The 25,159-nt window shown below is 40.8% G+C and overlaps 1 protein-coding gene across 1 annotated transcript; it reads left to right on the top strand.

The window, feature by feature from the left end:
* Positions 1–21,364: 21,364 nt before the first annotated feature.
* On the top strand, positions 21,365–22,425 carry tcima (transcriptional and immune response regulator a). The gene has a single exon (XM_035167026.2). The coding sequence runs from the start codon at positions 21,558–21,560 to the stop codon at positions 21,858–21,860; it is 303 nt and encodes a 100-aa protein (XP_035022917.1). The 5' UTR covers positions 21,365–21,557; the 3' UTR covers positions 21,861–22,425.
* Positions 22,426–25,159: the final 2,734 nt, after the last annotated feature.

Below are 25,159 nucleotides of genomic sequence, written 5' to 3'. Positions count from 1 at the left end.
GGAGTGAATAGAGGACTGATTTATATGCGGTAGAAATCTGTTTACTTCAGTCAAATCCTGCTGATAAACGTTTGTCCTTGCAGTCTTTTGATGCTCATTTATTCCACGATGTTCCGTTCACATGAGGCCATGACCGAACGGAACAATTGCCTCACTGTGAGTGTGGTGACCACTCTGCTTCTGAGCCATGAAAACACAACCTCTGGTTTTCTAAAACAGCACTCACATGCACATAAAAGGGGTGTTAGTTATTTTAATAACACTATAATTACTATAATTGCAGTCGGCTGTGGTTCAGTATATAGAGAGGGTCATCTACTAACCAGAGAGCAGTGGTGGAGGGAATACTTAAACATTTTAGAAATAAATAGATAAGAATTTACTCAAGTAAAAGTTAAAGTACCAAATAAACTTTAACATTAAGATCTTGCCATTAAATATACTTAAAGTATTGAAAATAGGAAAACTTGCAGAGTGTAGCCTATTCCCTAATGCAATAGTCTATCTACTACATAGATTGTAGCAGATAGACTTGATGTCTTGTTGGTGGCCAAGTCATTTTAGATGTTTCTTCTTCAATGATGCTGCTACTGCAGGAGGCGGGGTCTAATGATACCTACCAGCTCTGATAACCCTAAAATAAATAGACTCAAGTAAAGTGCAGACACATGAAAAATGTGCTAAACTACTGTAAATAAGTATAATTGCACTTAATAACATCCCACCAAAGAAAACATGTTGGTGGTTTATTTACCGGTTCCTCAAGTCTGCATTCCGAAGTGTTCTTGGGCAAGATAATGAACCCTGCCAAAAATGGTCCCTGATGGCTGTATGATGTATGGAGGTTTGTATGAAGAGCTTTAAGTGGTTGATATCACTGGAAAATCTCCATATAAAAAACTGTCCATTAACCATTTACCATTTATTCACATGTCCACAAAGTCAAGAGTGATGGAGAGACAGAATTTGCATTCTACTGTTTCACTGGGGAATAGAACTGCAGGACATTTATCAGAGCTTACTTTCTGCTTCAAATTCTTTACAATGCTCAATCAAAACCAGATAATTTGGGGGAACAAATACTGAAAAAAAGTGTAGATTAAGTCATATTTCAACGCTTCCCACAAGTGTGTGTCTCACTGAGATCAAGGAAATGCTTTGTGAAGTAATTGAAGTCTGCTTCTCGTCACTGGTGATGACACTTATAAGAATTGAACTTCAGCCGGGTTCATCACGTCCCCTGGAAACATTTCCGTTGCCGTTTTTGCAATTTGCACTGCGTGGGTCCTCAAATCGATGAAGTTGTTTTCTTCATTTGCAGTGCGTTGAGCTCTCTCTGCCCCCGTGTGGTACTCTGTGACAATAATGGGGATTTAAGTACCATTCAGACATCAGCATATTATAAGCCAATGTTGCTCTACCTTTAACAAATTATTATTATTTATTACGTCTATGAACATGTTCTGCACATGATGAAACCCTGTTACTCATTAGCTGAATGAATATAAAGTTACGTAAACAATTAAGTTTTCATGGGTCAAATTCAAGAATCTCTGATGTCTCTGAGTGTCAGTCAAGTGATAATATACTGTACACCTTCTAACATCAACTCAGATGTATTTAGATATAATTTCCTGCTCTGGTACGCTGCAACTTTCTGAGTAAAGGAAGTGGGTGAATTCACATTTCACCCTAAAGGTCCCAGCCAGCTGTTGCAATAACTAACATTTATAATCAAAATATCCAATACTCAAACTATTCCAATATATAACAAATATAAGGCGGGACTTCCTTTTCTTTTGAATATCAGGATCAGGAGTCTTTCTTAACAGTTGCATTAGTTTGCTCTTTGTGTAGCAGATTGCTGTTTTTACCACTTTATGAAACACACTATGTCACATCTCATATCTTCCTTTTCATGGTGAGCTATATTTCCAGGTGACCTTTCCTATAGAATCATTTATGGCTGTTTTTCTGCAGTGGCAAAGCAAAGAGATACTGAAGACTGTGGATATTGTTGGACTGTGTTGGCTGACACACATCTTCAGTGCTCAGCGCAGGTCAGGGACAGTTCCTGTGAAGTAGCAGACCAGGTCGGTTCATGGTTAGCCAGTTTCAAAGATGGGGACTGGAGGTTGTGCTCCAGTTATCAGGGTATCACACTGCTCAGCCTCCCTGGGAAAGTTTACTGCAGGATGATGGAGAGGAGGCTTATTCTTCTTAAGAGTCCTCAGAGTGTCTTACTACCCATACCCTATACCCAGACTATATTTGGCTGGTGTCTCTTAAGAGAACAATAAATCAAATGAAATTGTAGATTGACTGATTTCTCTCTTTGGTAATGAATATATGAAGTTTACATTTGGAGAAAGCTGAAATAATGTCCATATTTATTGCTTCTTGCAAACTGTTGACAAAGGACAATTTTTCTCTCAGATTCCACAGTCAGATGGTAACTAATAAACTGTCAGACAAATAAATAAATGATCTCCTCTATTACATATTTGTGTTTTTCAGAATCAACATTTAGGGTTTTAATGCCAGATATTGAGTTGTATTTTTAATTCAGTGTTCAAAATTCATTTACGGTTAGTATTACACAGAGTTGTTCTTTATTGTTATTATTCTTTTTGTTTATTTTTCATCAGTTTCAACATATTACATGAAAAAAACAACAGTACAATGTAATCAATTTACATAATACTTGTCAACTTTCCTATTGCAATTAGGCCCCAGCCCACTGGTTCCTATTGAAATTAAAAACACAAACAAACACATCCGGAATACAGAGTTTCATTTAAAAAAGTAAAAAAGATGGATTGATTTTCCACAGCATTTTCATAAAGAAACAAACATTATGTAGTTAAGCTTTGTTCAATATAGTTTTAATTACTGGGGATCTATTTCATTCGTGGCTTCATACACAATAGTGAGCTGTTCAGCAGCAGGATGGTTGGTGTGTGTCTGGTTAATAAACTACAGTGCCCATATTGACTGTAATAAAATGACATCCAGTGCAGGACTCTGTGTTTTTAATAGTTTTTGAAGAACAGTGAAGCTGCCAGAGAAATAGGTAAAATAAGGTTTTGTGTACACAGACAGTACTTTATAGTTCATCTTCTTCTTTTTGTCTTTCTTTGATATTGATGACATTAAAAATATAGAAACGTTTTACGATAAGAGATATTTTTTGGGGTTGTCTTCCTGGTTTGGGGCATGTCCCTGCTTTGTTTTTCTCCCTATGAATGTGTGCTACTGGCAGGGCGTGACCTCTGGTTTCCTCAAATCTACTTCTGCCTCTGCTGCTCATCAGGTAACCAGCTCTTGGCCTGCATGCAGTCAGATCACTGCCCCTAGCCAGAACACTGTAATCCCTGATGGTATTCATTTTTTTGGCCGACCCTTGCTTGTCTTATTTTGAATGCTTTGTCTTGTTGAACCTGTCTGCTTGTCTACTAACCCTGTCTTCTCCATCTGCCAGGATCATCTACTTATACTCAGTTCCTGTCACACTACCTGTCAGCTCCACAGCTACAACAAATACAGACCATTTACTACTTCCCTAGACTCTCTGGAAAATCCCTAGAACCTGTTTGTTCACATGCTCCTCAGAAGGTCCTATTTACCAAGCGGTGTATTTATTTTTCAGAATTTGGAAAACATGGACACTGTCAATGACCTGTTGGATTAATGTGTTTAGAGCTTTTAAACAACACCTTGACACTTCTATCCAATATGTACATTATAACGAAAAACAAAGAAAAAGGACCAGGTGTGTCCAAGCTGTTGTTCCTTATTGAGATTCATCTCAATTTTCCCTGTCAGGAACACATTTTTCTGATTATTCTGACACCACATAAACGCACAATTACTCGTGGACTCTGCCCTGGTTTCCTCAAGCAGCCTCCTGAGGGGACCTTAAGGAGGTGGCCCTGATACAGCTATAGACTGTAGATAAAGATGGACCACATGTCTCTATGCACTTCCTGAACACACTCCCTCTCATCTTGCACTGGTGACGTCAGCGATATCGAGGTCCCGCTGACATCCACCTGACCATGAGCAATCAATAATCAACTGTCAATCCTGACTTTTCATCGGAAACACAAACATTTGAACAAATATTACTCTGATAAGATACCTTAAATGACAGAAGCCACATGGAATTTCAATTCAATTTTTAATATGTCCCATGTCTTATATGCTAACATAGATAGGGTGGGGTTTATGACCTATTCCATAGTTAACCACCAGGGGGCGATGGGTATGTTTTCCGTCACTTTTGGGGAACTGTCGTGTCATCCATTTTTATATTCAGTTCATATTCTCATAAGTTTCTGAGCAGCTGAAAAAAACCTCAATATATGTGTTATTTACAGCAGTATGTCACCTACCAGGGGTCTCATTTATCACCGTTGCGTACGCACAAAACGGGGCCTGAAACGTGCGTACGCCACTTCTCACGCAAACGTTGGGATTTATCAAAACAAACTTGACGGGAAAATGTGCGTATTTCCACGCAAACTCTGACCCATGCGTACGAACGTTTTGCAGACGTGAAGTGGTGAACTGAAGCAGATTATTGATCCACTTCCTCATTTACATTAAAACCAACAGCTTTAGTTGTGCTCGCGCGACATTTCTGTTCCACAAGAACCTTTTAATTAAAAAATATATAAAACAACTTAAAGCAAATTACGTTCAGATTCCATTTAACAGCGGAGTTACAGATCCGAGTCATTAATAGTTTTTAATAATATCTTCTAACACTGCGCGTGTATCATCAGATCACTGCAGTGAACGGGACTGTGCCACAGAGCACAGAGGCACAGAGCGACCTGGAGATCACTGACAAGAAATGAAGAAACTTTCCAAATAATATCCCAGAGTGGAGGTGAGGATCCACTGATGTGAGGGAATCAGTCCGATGCTCTAAATAAATAAATAAATACTGCCGTGACACTGGTGCGTGATGCTGCGTGATGTGTGCATGCGAATGGAAGGATGAGGAAGATGAGGGTTCAGCGGTGTCTGATCAGCTGATATAGATTCTATTGATCTGTGATCTTTTTTTTACTTCAGGCTCCGTTCTTTCTATCGTCTTCACTCTCACTCACTGTGTTAACAGCAGCAGAGTATCAGTGTATTTTATTTATTAGTGACATCACTGCTGTCCCATAAAATCGCTCTTCACCTCCACCTCAGTAACAAACACCTCGATGTCAGTTTCAGAAAGTTTCGCTTCCTCATCGCTTGATGCCGCGACTCCGTCACGACTCACGGTGGAAACCCATTGGTCAGCAGCATAATTTAATATTCATGCCGTGCTTTGCATTGACCATTTATGGTGTAAAGGGGGCGTGTGGAGGGCGGATTTGGAGGCAGATCCATGTACGAACGTTTCCAGGTGGACTGTGATTTATAAAGCGAACATTGCGTTCAGGTGTGCGTGCGCACGGTTTTATAAATCGGAATTTACTTTGGCGTACGCCATTTCCGGCTTTTGGGCGTACGTACATTTTTAGTATGAATCCTACGCAATGTTTGATAAATGAGACCCCTGGTGTGTGACCTGTTTGTGTAGGAGAGTGTAAAGAAGTCTAGATGAATGTATGAAAGGTGCATTCATGTACACGTGTGATCACAACTTGATCCGACTATATTATTTGGGTGTGGCTGTTAAGCTTGACTGTGTGGCTGCAAATACAGAAACAGTCATGCTGTGTTTTCTGCCTCTTAAATCCTTCCCTCGTTTTCAATTCAGTTACTATCTGCTGCCCCCTGTGGTACGTCAGAGGCTCTCCACTCTTAAATACATAGACTGCAATGACTCTTGGAGTTTCTATGAGATGAATTTGTTTATGTTGTCCAATGTTTATTTCAACATATAATAATATCAGTTTTTGCACAGAAATGGCCAAATGCAACCTTGAGTGTGCCATCTGACTGACATTAGGATTGACTGTGCCTGTTTATTAGTGAGTGTTGTGTGCTGGGAAGGAGAAAGTGAATTATGAGGGTTATGGTATTAACTAATCTGTGACTGTGACCACTGAGAATGTCAACAATGTGCATTTTCATGCATGCTCTCTGGTAATATTTTACATCTCCATGCTGGAACAACACAGGATATCTGTTTGTTAAACCATAGTGATGATGATGATAAGGATGAAGATGGTAATTGAATGATGATATAATTTACTTAAATTTTTAATAATTAATGACCTCTTAATATGCAGTATGGTGCACATCAATGATCATTAACCAGACTAATAATCCACAGGAGGAAGGTGGTTGGATTTCAAAAACACAGAAACCTGAACTGCAACACAACAGAGGACACACAAGCTGGTCAAACCAACACCGCACTAATAATGAGGGGTGGATGACACACACAAACTACAAGTCATCACCAAATTGAGGCATGAACTGCAAATTTCACATATGATAATACAAATATATATATACATATATATATATATATGTGTGTGTTGGGCCATGGTTCTTTGTGAAACCACACTTCGGCCTACATGTTCAGTCAAGAGCCTGAAGCCGCATGTTCCTCCAAGACTCAGTCTCCCAGGGGGCACAGAGGGTGAAACCCCCCCCCCCCAGGGACACAGGTTTCAACTCCCATTGGTCACTCTGGACCCCATGACCTGTGAGGTCACCGGGCCAATATAAAGCCAGGTTGATCCAACTCTTCTGTCTTTTTCTAAACTCCCTCAATGGAGAGAAGGCTGTCGAGCCTCGTCCTGCCTGTTCCTACAATCCTTCTACAGGAGGGAAGGCTGTGGAGCCTCTTCTCCAGCTCACATCTTCTCTTCCCATCCAACTCTTCGAGAGGAGCACAAAGGTGCAGCTTCCAGCTCATCTCACCAAGGAAACCTCCTCGCCCTCCAAGCTCTACCAACGTCCTAGCAGCGACTCGATGTCCTGCTTGCAAACTTCAGCCAGCAACTGAACTGAACTCAACCGAAACCAGCAAGACGACACAAAACTGCGAACTGCACAGCAACTTCCTTTTTCCCCTTTCTACGGACTGGTAACACAACTGGGCTTAATAATTATACTAGGCTAAGCAAGACTGTTTATTCGATTCTGTGTGAGGTTTATAAGTTTGATTTGTGGTGTTGTGATATTTTGGGTACAAGTTATTGAGAAAGTAATGTTAGTCTGTTATGCTCTTCACAGTCTTTCGTTGCATCCAATCTAGTAACTTTCTCTAATTTGGCACAAGACACACGCATAACTCTTCACCTCATTATCTCTACAGGTCGTAAACATTCCAATAGGTGGGGGAAGGGTGTTCTCTTTGGCCAGCGACCATCGTGAAAGCACACTGACTCACACAGACACACACACATACCTATCTTTGTTTAGCAATTAGACCGTTAGTAATTTGTGTTTTTATACTTTATTATATTCATAATAAATGTTTTTCTTTCACAAATGTTTTTTCATTAATGTTGCATAAGTGAATTTCGCCAACCTCTACACTGTCAAGAACCCCATATCCTTCAACTTAACTATCTATATGGTAATTTTGGTTATAGTTATTAATTTAATTGTTAATCAGAGTTCCAAATTTGTACTTAGAACCTTAATCAATGAGACTTAATCAATAAATTGGCTATCTTTTCCCTTCCTTTGAAGGGTGGTGCCCTGAGGTAACTTTAATCAATTAAAGTTATTATTTAATATTAATAATAAAATATTAATATTTAATATTTTATTTTGATAACCAAATTTATTGAATGCCGAAAGGCACACCATTTCATGGTATCACGTTTGATGCATTATGGCACAACATGTGTGTGTTTGTGTGTGTGTGTGTTTTAAAAAATGCCAGAAAAAAACTTAAACGCAAAATCAAACGGTGTTGGTTCTTTGTTATATGAATGTTGCCTGTATATTTACCTAAATAATATCTAATATTGAATAATTCTAATATTGTCAGTATTTCCATGTTGTGCTTTACTTCATATTTTAACTCTAATACATGTCAGGGGGAAATATTGTACTTTTTACCATACAAACATTTATTTGTTCCTAAATGCTTTGTAGATTCAATTTTTTTTTATTTAAAATGTAATCAACTTTTATTCAACAAAATATGATCATAGAATAAAGTATATATTATTCTATTTAATGAGTACTTGTAGGCTACTTTTGGTATATAGTGTTTGGTATATAGTGTTTTTATTGGTATACTTAAAACTAAAATGAGAGACCTAGAGGGCAGCTACAGGGGCAGCAATCGCACACACACACACACACACACACACACACACACGACTTTTCATTGATGTCAACTTTATAACAGAGTGTTATATGTTAATACCATGTGTATGTCATTATAAATGAAAGTGATCACATGGGCTCAGCTAATCTGTTTTATTGGTCGATTTTCATTCCCACTCAAATCTCAGATTTTTAGTATCATCACATAATGGAGGAATTATTATTCAACTGACAATGTGACTATGGTTTAGTTCAGCTTCACTGTAAGCTTTTATATTACAGGTGACCACTGATGAACTGGCCTCTGACTCAGAGTAGATGACCTCACATGAATCATTGCTCCTCTCTACATCATGACGTGAGGTTTGCACCTTGCAGCATCACCACTAGAGGGCGATCTCTTCACTTCATTACCAGCCAGCTGGTTATGAACCTGGACTGCCTGCAGGGGGCCCTCACATGATGCACAAATAACAAGTCTATCACGACAAGTAATTTACAAGTGTTATATCATCTTAAAGACATGTTAAATGCATAAATTCTTACAGAATATGTTTTAAGTGCTGTATATAGTGCTACAATATTGAATAGTTGGTGGGTCAGTGATCACATGAGATTTATTTGCTCTCCAGGTGAGACAGATTTTTAAATTGTTTGTGAAAACTTGTAAATAAATGAAAACCAGAGCGGGATTTAGGGAACAGGATGTGCTGCTGGATGTTGCAGGCAGGCCGTGGGAGGACAGCTGGCTTGCGTGACTGAAAGACAGTGACATTACTGATTGCACACAGAAAGTATGACAATGTAAACTGTGTTTGTTGATGGAGCTGTGCCAGGAACACTGCAGCCAGTCTGTTTCCACTCTGCTGCTCTGACCTTGATCATCACAGATGAATCAGGCTGCAAAGTTTTCCAATTTCCCTGCAGGCCAAGATCCATATCTCATCACTGCTGTGGAACCAGTACAAATCCATTTAAAAACTTAATTAGAGCATGCTTTTAACTGTTACTTTTTAAAGAACTAAATGTCTCATGACTTTACACTAACAGTTTCACTCATTAGATCTTCATCAGAAAAGTGTTAAAGATGAATCAGTACGGCCACCATGCTGTACATACGCAGGCAAGATCTCGGCTTCATTTTGACCTTGACCTTTGACCCAACACGCGATGCAAATCTCTGAGATTGAGAATGAGATGATTTACATGAGCCTCTAGTTGATGCTCACCAGCTTCCATCTGTTTACCTATACCTGTCTAAAGAAATAGTTGTGTCATGAAATGTAGATATTCATTAAAAAATAATTCTCTCTACACTGCTTGCTCATTGTGGGAGCTGTTAAGGTTCTCTATAAGTTTGTAAGGTGTATCCGTCATACTGCTGTATATTGCTGTAATTACAGTGTTGTATTGTCAGGTCTGCATGAAAATGTATTATAGTGTTGCATTTTTCTGAGTACTGAGGTAAACGTAGCACGAGCATAGTGTGCAAATGCAAGTAGCTGCAAAATGGTTAATGGTTTGAATTTACATAGCACTCTTCTAGTCTTGACGACCACTCAAAGCACTTTACAGGACAGTTTGCCATTCACACATTCACACACACATCCATACAGTGCATCTATTAGCAGCACTTTTTTGTTCTATGAGGGGAAATTCGGGGTTCAGCATCTTGCCCAAGGACACTTCGGCATGCAGATGAGGAAGACTGGAGATTGAACTGGCAGCATTCTGGTTGGAGGACGACCTCTCTACCCCTCAGCCACAGCCACAGCTGCCAAATGAACCGACCCTGTCAGACTCCTGAAATCGACACTATTCTTTGGTACAGTTAGGCCAAAAAAAATGCATTATAATTATTACTATAATAATAATAATAATAATAATAATAACAATTATTATTATTATTATTAGCATTATTATTATGATTAGCATCATTAGCATTGCTATTATTGCTGGTATGTTCAAATACAAGCTGTGTGTACCTGGTTGAAGAGTGGCTTATTTTTTTACTATTAAGAAAGATAAAGATGTTTGTGCTTTCACAACTTTAACCTGACCAGATGTAGCAAGTTACAGTAGCTGCCTGCAACTGTTTGGCAGAGCAGGGCATTTAATCTAATCTGATGCATCGTAATTTATTTTAATCAAAGTGACTAACCAATACTTGACTACCTGTTCCAATGTAGCTTTTAAATAGTATAGTAGTGGAATGAAAGCTAAAATATTTGATTCCTGAGATGTAGAGATGTGGAAATATAAAAAAGCACAAATTGAAAACACTGATAATTGTGTGATAATGGTGTATTAATATAAAATAAATGCCCCGTCCTCAGTCAGTTCACCACTGATGAAAGCTGCTCTGGACACTTAAGCAGGAAATAACATGAAAAGCAAAGATTTGCAGATTATGGGCTTTGAGTCATCCAACCTTCAGATTTCCAGCAAAGTCAACTAGAAAATGTTATTTGACCTTAAAAAAAAAACACTCCTTATGATAAGCTAGTGGAGAATATTTCACACAAAAACAGCCTTTACTGTTGCTGTGGGATATTGAAACCATGTTTTAACCTCAATATGTAACACTGAACATGTTGCCTGCAGGTAGATCCATCACTTATCTTTGTGTTTGCTCTGCAATAAATCTCCCCGTTCAGATAAACTTGAAAAGTCTGCATGTTTAAGCCATGTCCTTGAGCCACTCTCCACTTGCTTTGTTCCCATTCCTTTTCAGTCCAAACAGTCATTCCTAAATTTCTGTAGAATAATACGTCCATCAGAAGAACTGTAGTGTGCACATGATATTTTCTTTTTGTGTTTTGATGTTGGCTGTAGAAACGCTGCTGACAGCTTGAGGGTGAAGGCGCGAGCTGTATTACCTCACACACGGCTGTTATTTATTTATGCCACGTGCTGCTGCTGCCCCAAACTGGAACATGGTGGATGATGCCTCCCCTGCTGTCCTTTCTGCTGCAAAACATGGACTCTACAGTCTGTGCTCCTCTCTGCTGCATCCTAAACCTTATGAATCCATGAGTATTTGCTGTCTGCACGCTGAGTGGTTTCTCTATAATGCTGTAGAGATGGAATGACTGTTGACCTAATTCCAGTGTTTCCCTCTTTATCTGTCTCACCCCACTCCTTCCCGACCTGTGTCAAATATTTGATGATGCGCTTCACCCTGAGGTAAAACGGCACACGCTCAGATGAGAGGTTTGCATTTTGTTTATCCTCCACTCTCTCACCAGCATCCTCTATTCTCTGTTGTTGTAGCTGGAGAAGACCCTAGTGGTGAGCGCACTCATCCACAGGATTCCTCTCACCAACCAACAGACCGGTTTGAACCAGCCTGAAGCAGAAACTAGCCGTGGCTCTCGTTTCCACATCCAGGCTACCACACTAAGCACTTTTAAACCCCATCTGAGCTCATGCACAGAGTTACCTAAAAGATCAGCTTCCCCTTTATATGTCTAGATTCACGACAAATGCATTTTACAGACATACCACACCATGTAATATTCATCTTTATGCCGATGACAGTATTTTGTACTGTGGATACTGCACATTTTGCTGTTAAATCCCTTCCACTTTGTTTTTCTACTTACAAGTGGCACTCAGTGATCATAAACTAGCTCTTAATGCAAACAAAAAAAATTGTGATATAGCAATTTCATCATATCCATCAGGAATAGTACAAACATTTAAAGAGTCACAGAGTTTAAGTACCTAAAAATCTGGATTGATGAGAAGAGAACTTTGAAATGTCCTGTTTCTAAACTTCAGAAAATCAGCCTCTTCTGCATGTTTCCCTCTGCACTGCAGGAAGGTGCTTGTTGAGAGAACTTGACTTTCTGTTTAGATAATTTGGACATTTTATACACGCATGCTTCAGCCTGCAACCCTGACCTGTGAATGCTGGTTTTCCCTCAGCTTTAAGATTCATGGTGAAAACTTGGATTATTTATCTATAAGGCCCTTATGTGTCTTTTACCCCCTTACATCATGATCATGGGCTCTCTTCGAACACACTCAAATAACTGGATTTTCACTGAGCACCAGTTTTTCTTATCATGCACCTGCAACATGGAATAAAATACAGAACAATTTAAAGATCAACTCTAATCTAAATTCTTGGGGCGATTCAAGTTTATATTGTCAAGTTATTTTACCTCCAGCTTTAATGTACTGTATTTATTCCGAAGGCATTTGGTTTTCTTTGTGTCTCATAATGTTTTATTTTCTCTACTCAGCTATATTGTAAATGAGTTATCAAGCCGAACATAAAGGTGGAATGAATGAATGTAGTGTTTGCTATTTAATTGTGTTTTGGAGACCAGACACTGGAATTGTCTGGCAGGAAGAAACTCTCAAAGCGTCTCCCGGCCTTCCAGTCAGTATCACTCCAGTTTATTATATGTCTAATGATGGTAAATAGGAGGTGCTTTGTATTTGACAAGTGCTGATTTCCTCTCTGTCTCAGCAGCAGTCTATTTAATTGTGTAAGTGTAAAGTGTCTGAGTCTGTCTGCCACTTCTATGCTAAGTGTTGGCGAGTAACGGAGGACATTCATGGAATCCGAAGAATTATTTGGAATGGCACTTCTTTAGTGTCTATCTCCAAAGTTACACAAATGACAGCAAGACTAACAAAAGGCTGCTTACTACATTACACTTTGCCTTCTTTACTGAGTTTGCCCAGTATGTTTTCATTTGCCTCTTATTGAAACACTGGAGCAGTAACCAACATTTAGGACTTTCAATCTGAGGCAGTCTAAGGCCAGATTTTACAAACAAACTGTAGGTGTTGAAACGTAATTAAGGAGACTGAATGACATTATGTGAAATATATTGATTCACTTTCTTCAGTTTAGCAGCCGGTTACATAGTAACAGCTTTAAAATCATACCAAAAATTACCTTTTTAACAGCAAGTGCAAAGAGACGTAGAGATAAGAAACTGTATATAAAGATGGGTGACATGCAAGCTCCAAAATGTGAAGCCAAATTGCTGCAGAATAGCTCCATGTTAGTGGATGGGACATGGATCAAACTAAACAGTATAAATTTAACATCAAATACATTTTCCTCAAAGATGGTCTCTATCATTTTAGGTAGCTCTAATCACTTTGGTGAATGTTCAAATGTTAATAATTCCGGTAAGTTTAGCTTTAATTAGTTATTTGATGCTAGAAAAACCAGCATGGTGAAATGTCTTGATTGACCATTGGTCGTACGCATGTATCGGCAGAACCTTGATACTGCACCGCCATCCCTGATCACTACTGCACAGACTGCAAATGACATTATCAGCGCATGATGGCAGTGCCGGTTATTTTTTTCCTTCATTTTTGTACAACTGCAGCGCCCATCTTGATATACATGTCAATGGTTAAGACTAGCTGGTTAAACTAAAGGAGCATTTAGCAGATAAAGAGCCAGATTCCCCACTGGAGGTGGTAGAGACCAAAAACAGAGACAAAAGGTCTAATGTCATATTAGTCACAGACAGAAACATGATTCAAAGTGAACATTGTAGCTCTAAATTACTGGATATATAAATTAGCAAATTCAACAACATGTATTTATTAATAGACACAACGGGTAGCCTGGCTGTATTCCCTGTTTGCTAACCTTTAAAGATGCTGGCTATAGCTTTATATTTAGCATACAGACAAGACTGGTATCATCTTTGCATAAAACTCGAGAAAGAAAGTGAGTCACTATATTTTCCAAATTATCTTAAAGTTCTTTTCAGTATTTTTAACACTTGTATATTGTTTGTTAGTGAAGTGGAAGCTTTATTCACTTTTAAACAATACATTTTTGTTGGTCTAGTTTTCATTAAGTGTTACTACAAAGCAACACAAATGACACACAAGTACACTCAGTGTGACACTCCCTATCAAAGCTATATTTCTCTCAGATTAATCAAGACTCCTGCAGCAGATGCCTTGTTCATCAATTCAGACTTGCGTGTCCCCCCTCCGGTCTCTCCGATATGACCTTGCCCTCCCACCACGATGAACAATGGGCCTGCAGTTGACCGGCCCCGGCACTTTCCTTTACCTGGCGCCGGACCAAACCACATCAACGCATGTGGTCGCCTCCTGTATTGTTAACTTAATATGGGGTCAGCACATTTGGCCGCCTCACATCCGTCCCTGTGCTGTGGCGCTAGAGAGGTAGATTGCGACAGGCACGAGTCTGTGGTTGTACTGGGTAGCTCCAAGTGTCAGCGCGTGAGTCAGCAGACTGAAGTACAGCTCGGCTGAGTCAATGAATCATAAAAAGGAGGATATGAACTGATGATTATAGTCTGTTTCAGCTGACCGTAAAACAACTGTGTGTAAAACAAACTCAAGTAACACAAATTACCCCCCACACACCTAATTCAAAAATATCAGATGCAAAATGATTACACTTCATCTTTTTCCAGTTTACTCAGCAAGAGCGTGAGACTCGCCCAGCTACTGCAGACTGTTTCTTGCCTCCACTTTATAATAGAGCAGCACAGCTCATCAAATGCACTGACTCACTGCTTGTTTGCTGCTGCAGTGTTATGGTGACCCAGACCTTAGCAGGAGACTCCCTGTCCCTCCACCCACTTGATGTAGAGAGTATCTTACTGTTTCCTTACTGCCATGGCAACATGAATGTCGGTATTAAAATATAGTGTAGACAACTTTGACCTGCTAGTGTCCTTTTGATTCATCTTCTGGGGAACATTAATGTCTGTTGAAAAATTTCAGTCAGGATTTAAGGCTATGGTTGGTAATCCTGGAAAAGCTGGCAAGAGCTCGGCACACTTTGAGAAAATGCTACCGATACATCCCAAACACTCCTATCCCGACAACTATGGCCCCAAAAACCATGAACGTGCACTGCCTTACAACTTTTAGAGGGCAACTTTTATGTGACTCACTCACTAACTTCTCTGCGTTTTTTTTTGCCTATGGGGATGTGAAGAGGATTTCAACAAATAAGATAAAAGTGTTTCAGAAATAATTTATAAACTCAACTTTTAAGTGACAGACATTGCCATAAAAATGTTCCCTCTCTCATTATTTAAGTTTTACATTGCCGTAGATAAGATATATCTATAGCCACTACATGTGTATACTACAGGTGTAAAGCATCAGGGCTTTAAATCTCCATCAACCTGGGAGGCGTAAAGAGAGACCTCAACATTCTGTTCTGGGTGAACGTCCTCTTGACCTCCCCCTGTCCTTCAGCAACCGCCCTGCAGACAGATGACCTTAATATGATCCACCTGATCCAGTGGGGCCTGGACATGCAGGCACAGTTCAGGCTCCTGACTGAGGAGCATCACGTGGACAGATGTACAGTGGTATTGGCCTGGGGCCCCTGTAGCTCAGCCAGCCATGAACCGAGCCGCAGCCAGATTGAGCCGGTTCACTGTAATGGTACCTTGTGTAGCCGCGGAGTCCGGAGGCTCAGCGCTGGGTCATTTAATCTGCATGCACAGGCTGGTCCCTGGAGGGGGGCGGATCAGGGGGGGAGGGAGGGAGGAGAAGAAGAAAGCCAAGAGGAAACATGAACTCTGCTTTGCGTGCAAGTGTTGCTGCCTGGTCTACTGTGGCTCTGATGCTGCTCACCCCAGCAGGTTGTGAAACATGTTACACTCCACCCAGTTTCAGTTTAAAAAAAAAAAGAGGTGGGGATTCCTCTAAAGCCTTTGTGTCATACTGTGTGTGTGATACTTTTAATCATAACAGCATTTTACGTCAGTGCACATGAGTAAGAAATTACTGAGACATAAAAACAAAAGAAGGCTTTATGCAGCACGTCATGCATTATGTTGAATTAAATACATTTTATAATGTTTCTCTGATGATTAATGGTAAGAAAGTCTAAGCCATGCTGTGTTTATTGCCTGCTTGCAATGTGTCACCATGTACTTTAATTCAAATGTTATTTTCTGGGAAATTAGACTTTTTGCAAACATCATTTCAGAGTCTTATTTACCAGGATTCGTTTAGTTTTATGGCCTCGTCTGAACCCCTGCCTGCACGCTGCTCTTACTCAATACAATTTCTAATCATACCTGTTTTTTAGTGGATCAGAGTTTACCTGTGTTACCGTCAAGCATCAGACATGACACCCACGGTGCCAGTTAAATTTGAGCTATGTTAATATCCTCTACCCCCGCCACCACACTGTTACACACAAACACTATACTCCCCTGGAGACTCCCACTCTCCCAGTAAGTCCTTCCCTTCCTGTGCTGAGGTTACACAAGAAGTCGTATGCCATACAGACATGCTGTGTGTGATTCCAGTGAGTTAGATATAAACAGGATCAAATGAACATATATGTTGTCTTACTGTAACCACAAAGCCTTCTATTGAAGGTTATCAAGCTACAGCCGCAAGATGAGTCATTTAATGTAGTTTACGACCTCCTTGTAATGTTGTACCACAAAGTTTTGTCCTTCAGGACACGTTACCTGGAATATCTTGTTTCACATGTCAGTACTTATATCTTTCTCATATACCAACAAGGCCACATCTGTATATTACTGTTGGGATTTTAACACAGAATCTTATGATCAACTGTGAACTCAAGGGACAAAGTTTCAGCAGAACTGTGAGCCGTCTTCTGATAAAACTGTTTCTGCTTACCTCGCACACTGATTAGTGGAATTTTCTGGGATATCTGGGACATGTGCAGGTTACACAAGAAGAACAGCAAACAGCCGCCGAGACATTTCCGCAACACAACATGTCCAAACGCCCAACAACACAACACTTATTCAGTGTCTCTGAATTACAGAGGACTCTGTTTGTCCTCTTCTTACATCAATTGTTTCAACAACACTCTTTGCTCAAGGCCTTCCCGTCTGAGACAGTTTTACATGTATGACAGAATATTTTGATGACATTGTACTCAACGCTTGCTATAATGTCAATGTGTCTGCATAATGTCAGACTTTATAGAAAAAAACAATGAACATGTGAGAAAAATATTGATAATCCGGCTTTTAGGGCTAATTCAACTTTTAGGATTTAGACTTACCCTCCTATATCTGCGGAAATACAATGGCAATTTTATTATAGCACATTTTATTCATAGAAACTCAACGTGCTTCACATTAAGAGAATACATTAAAACAAAATACATAAATATACAGATATAAACAGATGTACAGGTGTATACTTTAGTAACAAATACAAGATAATTATACTATAAAGCATATATAAAAAGCATCACACATCCATTAACCAATTAGACATACCACATAGCACTCAAAGCTCAGACAGTCATGAGACACAATTACACAGCAGCTGAACAGGAAACATGCATCACAAATGAACTGACTTGATACAGAAAAGGAGGCAAAGGCCTTAGAGAACAGACATTTTTTAAGTTTGCATTTGAAAGTTGTCAATGTTGTGATGGACCTCAGGTCAACAGGCAGCTTGTTCCAGAGAACAGGACCATAGTAACTGAAGGCGCCTTCACCAGGCCTAGATCTGATTCTGGGTACGGCTGGAAAAGCACTGCTTTGAAAACTACTAACGGGATTTTGAAGTTGATTCTGTTATGTTCCGATTTACGGTAAACCAGCAAATGAAGTGTTGCAGTAATCTAACCTGGTTGAGATGAATCCATATACCAATATTTGTGAGTAACATTAGGAGGTGAATGTTCTAAGTTTTGATATATTCTTCAGATGATTAAATGCTGTTCTGGTGATGTGATTTTCAAAGATTCGGGCCAAAAACAATACCAAGGTCGCTGACTTGCTCAATGTATCCAGGTGATTTGATTTTAGTTGTGAATACATTTTTTCTGACTTTTAGGACCAACAACAATACATCAGTTTTGTCTGTATTCAATTACAGGAAGATTTTGGACATCCAGCAATTAATGTCAATCATACAGTTTAAGATTCAAGATTCAAGATTCCTTTATTGGTCCCACACACATGCACATGCACACACTACATGCAAATTTGTCCTCTGCTTTTGACCCATCCGTGTGAACACAGTAGGGCACAACACACACAATGAACACACAGAGCAGTAGTGTTTACCAGTGTGTTAACAGGATTGTAATCATCAGAGGAAAGGGAAATGTACAACTGTGTATTATCGGCATATGGATGGCAGAATATGTTTTGTTTACTTATGATAAGTAAGTGGGAGCATGTACAGAGCTGGTTTAAAACCACCAACTGAGACATGAAAGGCCCTGTCGATGATACCTAGTAGGTCATCAATAAAGCAATGAGAGACAGATTTGAATAGTTTGTTGGGGATGGGATCAAGAGAAATAATGATCCAGGACTTTCCTAACTTTGGCCCACAATGGTTCCACTATTGTGCATTCTATGATGTGGGGAATTTCCCCACTTCCACCTCCGGCACAATATAAGCTGAAGGTATTACACGGAGCAGCAAAGTAAAAACACAATCGTCTTGGTGTGCTGTAACATGCTAAAAATAATAGTTGCTGTACGAGAATCAGTCTGTTCAGCAGTTTTGCATTATACTGTATTAGTAGATAGAGCGGGGTGTCCCCTAGCCAGAGGTCCGGCAGTTTGATCCCAGTCTTTTTGCCCCTGACAGCTGTGCCGGGTCATCAAGACTAGAAAAGTGCTGTGTAAATACAGGACATTTACTCTATTCGCAGTGTCTGGTATTCACAATCCTTATGAGTGAGTTTTGGCTCACTGGCCGATGTTGGGCTCAGCAGACGCATGTTGTAAAATATTTTATTTTTGGCTTGCTGCTGCGTTATGCAACCTTCCTGTGATATCACAAGCTGTGAGGTCCTAACACACCAAAGCAAAGTGGAGCATTTTCAAATTGAGATATTGCTTTTAAGCAGAGATAGTTTGTAACTAAGGATGAGCCTTCTTGCCGATCAAGACAACTCACGCCAGGCTTTGAGTGACTATCACATTTTCCTGCCTGAAGAACAGTACAGCCATAAACAAAGACAGCGAGGAGGGAAAGTTGGTGTAGCGAGATAAAGATGAACATTGACTGTGGAACTTAATCAGGAGTCAAACTTGTGATAATCGGCTCGTCTCAACTTGCTGCCTCCTTCCCAAACAGCCTTATCCGTGACCTGGACTCTATTTTAGGGACATTTTGGGAAAGTGATTATGCAATTTGAGCCAAAATGGGATGTTCAGAGTCTTATCATCAAGAGATGTATGAGGGAGTAAACCAAGTGTCTCCGGAGAATCCCTCCCTATGGGGAAAAATAAAACTGAACTTTGACCCCAGATAAACTTGCGTCCCTTTTGTTATGACAAAGTGAGAATGCTTGGTGTGGACAGGAGAACAGGGTCAGCGGCTCAAGGCTCCAGTTTCCGTCTCTCCGCTGAATTCTCATTGTGCATTGCTTGTCTCTCGTGCCTTTGGGAATAACTCTGGGGTCATAAATATGCCGTTTCCACCAATCAACACTTTTTTCTTCGTGGAAGTGTGGTGACATTCTTTGTCTCCAGTCATAGCTGTCATTCCAGCTCGAGACGAGACAGGTATCCTGTGGCGACAGCTGGAAAACAAAGCTGTGAGGCGAAGATCTGGGTATTGTTTCCCCTCAGACTCACCACAGAAAGTGCAGTGCCACATGCTGGGCATACCACGATGAGCTCCATTCTGCAGATCTCTGGAGGAAAAAATATACTTCCTGAACCACTTGTGGTCACCGCTGCTCCTGACCGGCTTTTCCCATATAAGGCACCAGCCTGTGCTCACATTTGTACATGGGGACATTTTTCGGCAGCATGAGATTGACACATGTTGTTTATGAGTGGAGTCGCGTCTCAAGGGGAAACGCCTCGCGGCCTTATCAGCTCAGATCAGCAGGCTGCATGGTCCACAGGTCAACTCCACTTGTAAACACAACTCACTAACCCTCCCATATGACGGCCAAAATACAAGCTGAAATATTTTTAGCACTGCTAACTGGAAATAAAGCAAGATATGATCTTCTGCAGCAATTCTGGAAACAGCAAAAACACAACTTACAGCATTAATTCAGTTTTAAAAATAACCCTTGTGGAAATTGACAATATTATAATATCAAAATAATTAGCATGAGTTCCGTATTTGGGCTAAATTTACATTTCAGCTTCAGTCTGTGCTGTAGGTTCCAACAGGAAAACTACACTCACGCTCACAGTAAACACGCCTCTCTGTGAGAGAGCAGACCAGCAACTTTATTTAGCTTATTTCCTGCTTTGTAAACTGGTCTGTTTACTCATCAACCTGCCACAATAACAAGTGAACACACACAAATGACTCAGATAAGCTAAGACATCAAGTTTCAATGGTTACATCTGTGTTCTGCACATATAGTAACACCATACATCACACATACCAGTCACCATCATAGACTTATATTAATGTTTCTATTGATTTAAATGTAGATCAGCAGTGGAATCGATGTATTGCTGCAGGTTTGTTAAGTTAATGTAAGGTTTACTTGAGTATTTCCAATGCTTTTAAAATATCAATGGTAAATTAAGTTTGAGAAATATGTTAAGGTAGAAATATAAACATATACAATCACAGTATGACAGTAATGTCAGCATTTGTTTGTGGTAAATGCTGTAAAAAATGTCAGCAACATTTAATGTCAGCAACATTTAACAACCAGTCATAAATCCATAATATTACAATAATATATTTAACAATATAATAGTTCAATTTAACACTCAAATGAGGCATTCTTCTCTGTAGCAGAATGTAAAAGATAAATTAAATCAATACTAGATTTTAAGATTCTTGTCATTGTACTGCAGCAGAAAACCTGGACTCCCTGAGATTAAGACAACTGTATAAAAACATTACATAACAAAGAAAGAGAACTTCATACACATGTAGAAACAAATATAAAAATATCGAGATTTAATGTTATAGAAGGAAATGTAAACATATATAAAAGGATGGCATATGGCCAATAGTAAGTGTGTTTCTTCACTCCATCAGAGAGATGCAGTGATATTTCTCTCCCTGGTTTCATCAGACTGCCGTGCGCACTTGGAGACGATGGACGGCGCTGCGCTCCTGGGGGCGGCGCCTGTGTCTGCTCCACGACTGCTGATGTCACCGCTGGACCGAGTCCTGTCGGGGCGCAGCGCTCCTCCTGCAGCAGCGCTATAAAAGGCGCGCAGCTCTCGGCTCCTCCGCACTCACTCCGCTCTGCCGCTCAAGCCCAAAGCCGCTCCGGCGAAGCAGTGCGCGCCTGACAACTCATCCTCAGCGAGTTGGAGGGGCTCGCTTGGAGCAGAACACACACAAGACGACCACCGGAGAGACAAAGAGAACTGAAGATGTCCACGTACGCGACCTCTGAATGCCGCCGGGTCAGCCCGTCTGTCCACGGCAACAAGTTCGACACGGCGCACCGCAAGAAGGCTGTGGCCAACATCTTCGAGAGCGTGAACCAGGACGCGCTGATGAGGCTCTTCCAGAAAACTGGCGACATGAAGGCGGAGGAGAGAGTGAGGAGCATCTTCTCCTACACCCAGGACCCGGAGCAGACGTCCCGGGCCCTGATGGCTCTGAAGCAGCGCAAGAAGGACAAGTTCCTCCAGATCGCGGGCATGGTCCGACAGCTGCTCAACCTGCGATGACTGGCGGGGTGTAATCTCTCTCTACGGGCTCGTGTGTGAGCCGAATGTGAAAACACTCAGTGCTGGGTTATAGCACTCGTCGCCTGGAAAGGCGCGTCAGGTGCGCGGAGCGTGTGCCGCCATGCGCCGCCCGGAGGACTCCGTGCCTCAGCTGTGGCCTCGTGGACGGAGGTGACAGCGGAGAGTCCTGCCCGGAGCGGATGGCGCGAGAAGGAGCCAGTGGGAATACGGAGGGCAGCCACGTTTTCCTTTTGAGACTTGAATTCATGAATGCATTCCTGTGGATGCGTGACTGTGGAGCTGCACCGTGCGCAGTTGCACATCACCGTGTTGATGGTGCTGCACAGCTGCAATATGAGACTTTATTGTGCCGAAGAACCTGCCTACATGAATGCCTGTCCTGAACACATGCCTTGTCTCGCAGCTTGTATTTGTTATATGAGCAGAAGTCATTGGTGGCCACTAATGTGTCATTGTCACTGAAATGTTATAGCACAATGATGTGCGTTTATAATGTTCCTTTATTTGTCATTTTTAATAAATTATTGAACTCTTGTCTACAAAAGCAGAACCTTTGTCTTTCTTACACATGTTTTATGTGGTTTGAAGTATTGGTTGTCACACCAGGTTAGTGGATCCTGTTTATGACAGATAACTACACATAATTGGCATTTGAGGTTTTAATTCTGGTTCCTGTAATCTTGTTTAAAATCCATAGGATACAAAATATGGTTTATCATTTGAGGATCAGTGAGGAGTTAGACCATGAGGATGGAAAAAGAGAAAGCAAAAAGCGTCCTCAGGCATTATAAGGAAAGAGTGACCCAGAAGTGTCAGGCTGTATGAAATTTTGGTGTAAAATTAAACTTCTGGATCCAAAATTAGAATCTTATTTATTATTAGAACCCCCATTTCTCACTAATAACATCTCAGCCAGCATCTGCCACAGCTGTGACCCCTGTTGTTCTTAAACAGGGAGAGGCCTGCAGTTAAACAATCCGGATCACCATGAAAAAGGGAAACTGATGGGGATTTCTTTGTGTGGATGGACACATCACAGAGCAGCGTACGAGCTGTACTGTTGACTCATGTCATTTCTTATCGATAATAAACTAATAAAGGAGGCGAATGGCGACATCACCTCAGCCTGTATTGTTCTGTAGTCTGAGGCAGCAGGGGGCATTTGAAGGCAGCAGGTTTACTCATGGGAGGATGTGGTTTCCCTCAATGTGTTGTGTGCCTCATCAGACCGGCGTGAGCCAGTTTGGCTCAGGTTGGCCTGGGGGGAGGGAGGGAGGGAGGGAGGGGAGGGTGGTGGGCCGTGCGCAGTGCGTTTGCCGTCTATTTAATCATCCCTGCTCTTTAGATAAGAGCCTGTCTAAGTAGCATTACAGGGTTTAGACGAGAGGAGGCTTCGCTTCTTCAACCTCTGATTCTTTACCTCCAAGGGAAGGGTAAAAAAATCCCCTCCACCACTGCATCCATCCACTACATTTATACCCAACACTTAGGACATTCTGGTGTTTGGACAGTATTTCATCAGTGGCAGGGCGTGCACACAGGCTCAGCTACACACACACACACACACACACACACACACACACACACACACACACACACACACACACACACACACACACACACACACACACACACACACACACACACACACACACACACACACACACACACACACACACACACGGATCACTTGAGTAAAGGCCTGCTAATCTGCTTGCTTGGATAGTCCCTCTACCGGCTCAAACCAGTTCCCTGGGTTGTTATTGTGCATGACGACATCTGACTGTAGGCGCTGCTCGCATGTGCCGAGAGATACGGGAAGCTCGAGTATCAGTCACTCTTTAGGTGTGGGACTCCCTGGTGAATAATCACCTCACTGGTGGAGTGTCTCTTTGCTGACGCCAGAAATTAATCACACCACATCTCAGACTGTCAGAGGCTCACCTCACACTGTCCAGTTACCACTTCCAAAGATGAAGTAGAAAGGGGCAAAAGGAGAAAACCATCGAAGTAATATACAAAATGGAGATCAAGTAAATAAAGTAAGGTTTTGGAAGACATATTCCTGAATTTACTTGAGGTGACAGGCTGTTATTCATCTTATATCTCTATTATTATTATTGTTATTATTACCATTATTATCTATGTAATTCTCCAGTATTTTAACCATCTTTCTTTGTGTAGCACTTTGCATTTTAATCATTTGTTTTCTTGTTGTGCAGCACCTTGTACTTTGTGTTGAAAGGTGTGCTATAAATAAAGTTATTACTATTAAAAGCCAGATATTTCTATTTTCTTTATACACAGCACCATTTCAATCATAACATTTGTTGGATTACTGATGAAGTAGATGACTTTATGATGCGAAGTGAACATTTGCATATACAATTTGTTATTAACAGGGTTTTCATGGGTGATGAACTTTATCTATTAATGCTAATCCTGGCCGAGGTCTCCGAGGACACAGTTCACCCACCTTTTAATTTACAATCATGTCACAGTCCGTTAATCACGACGTCTATTTTTGCCCCTTTATCTCACAGTCGTCCCTTTTGTTTGGCTCGTGTATCTCACACCAGGCGGCTTTTTTTATTGGCCCCCTTTTCCCTTTTAGTGGTTATCCAATTGTTAAGGAAAAGCCGGTTAAATATTCAAGGCAATTGTCTTGGCCGTGTTTGCTGGGTTGGCAGTGGTGTGCAGCACTGGACCCGGGCCCATGCTCTCCCACCCTCTTCCTGCCTTTCATCAGCCTTAGAAATGCTAAGGCTTTGATGTCAACAGACACTGTGGCAGACAGCCTTCGAGTCTGGAGGACAGTAACCACAGAGAGAGGAAGATACAGGGCGGTGCGTGTGTGTGTGTGTGTGTGTGTGTGCGTGTGTGTGTGTGTGTGTGGAGCGGGGGTACTGCAAAATTATATAAGTGAGAATATAACAAATAGTGTGTAAAGCAACCTTAGTGTTGAAAGAACATATGCATGATTGAAACCTGTGCAGGAAAAGTATTTACAATAGAGACAAAAGAAAATAGACATTAAAGAGCAGAATATTCACAATTCACAAGGGTCCATGGGCTTTACAAAAATTATGCATATAAATGAATATGAGCCCACATGGTCACAAAAGGCTCTCGTGCAACCTTTTGTCTGAACAAAGAGAAATGGATACAGCGTTGTTACTCCTTGTTTGGGCAGCTACGACAAGCTTTCGCCTGCTCCCTGAGAAGTTAAATATTAGTCTGCTTTAAAAGCAGGCAACGGGGGTGAGATGGAGAAAGAG

Source organism: Hippoglossus stenolepis, chromosome 9, assembly GCF_022539355.2.
Source record: "Hippoglossus stenolepis isolate QCI-W04-F060 chromosome 9, HSTE1.2, whole genome shotgun sequence".
In the NCBI taxonomy this organism is placed as follows: domain Eukaryota; kingdom Metazoa; phylum Chordata; class Actinopteri; order Pleuronectiformes; family Pleuronectidae; genus Hippoglossus; species Hippoglossus stenolepis.
Note: the sequence above shows the minus strand (reverse complement) of the source record. Positions and strands in the feature narration are given on the sequence as shown.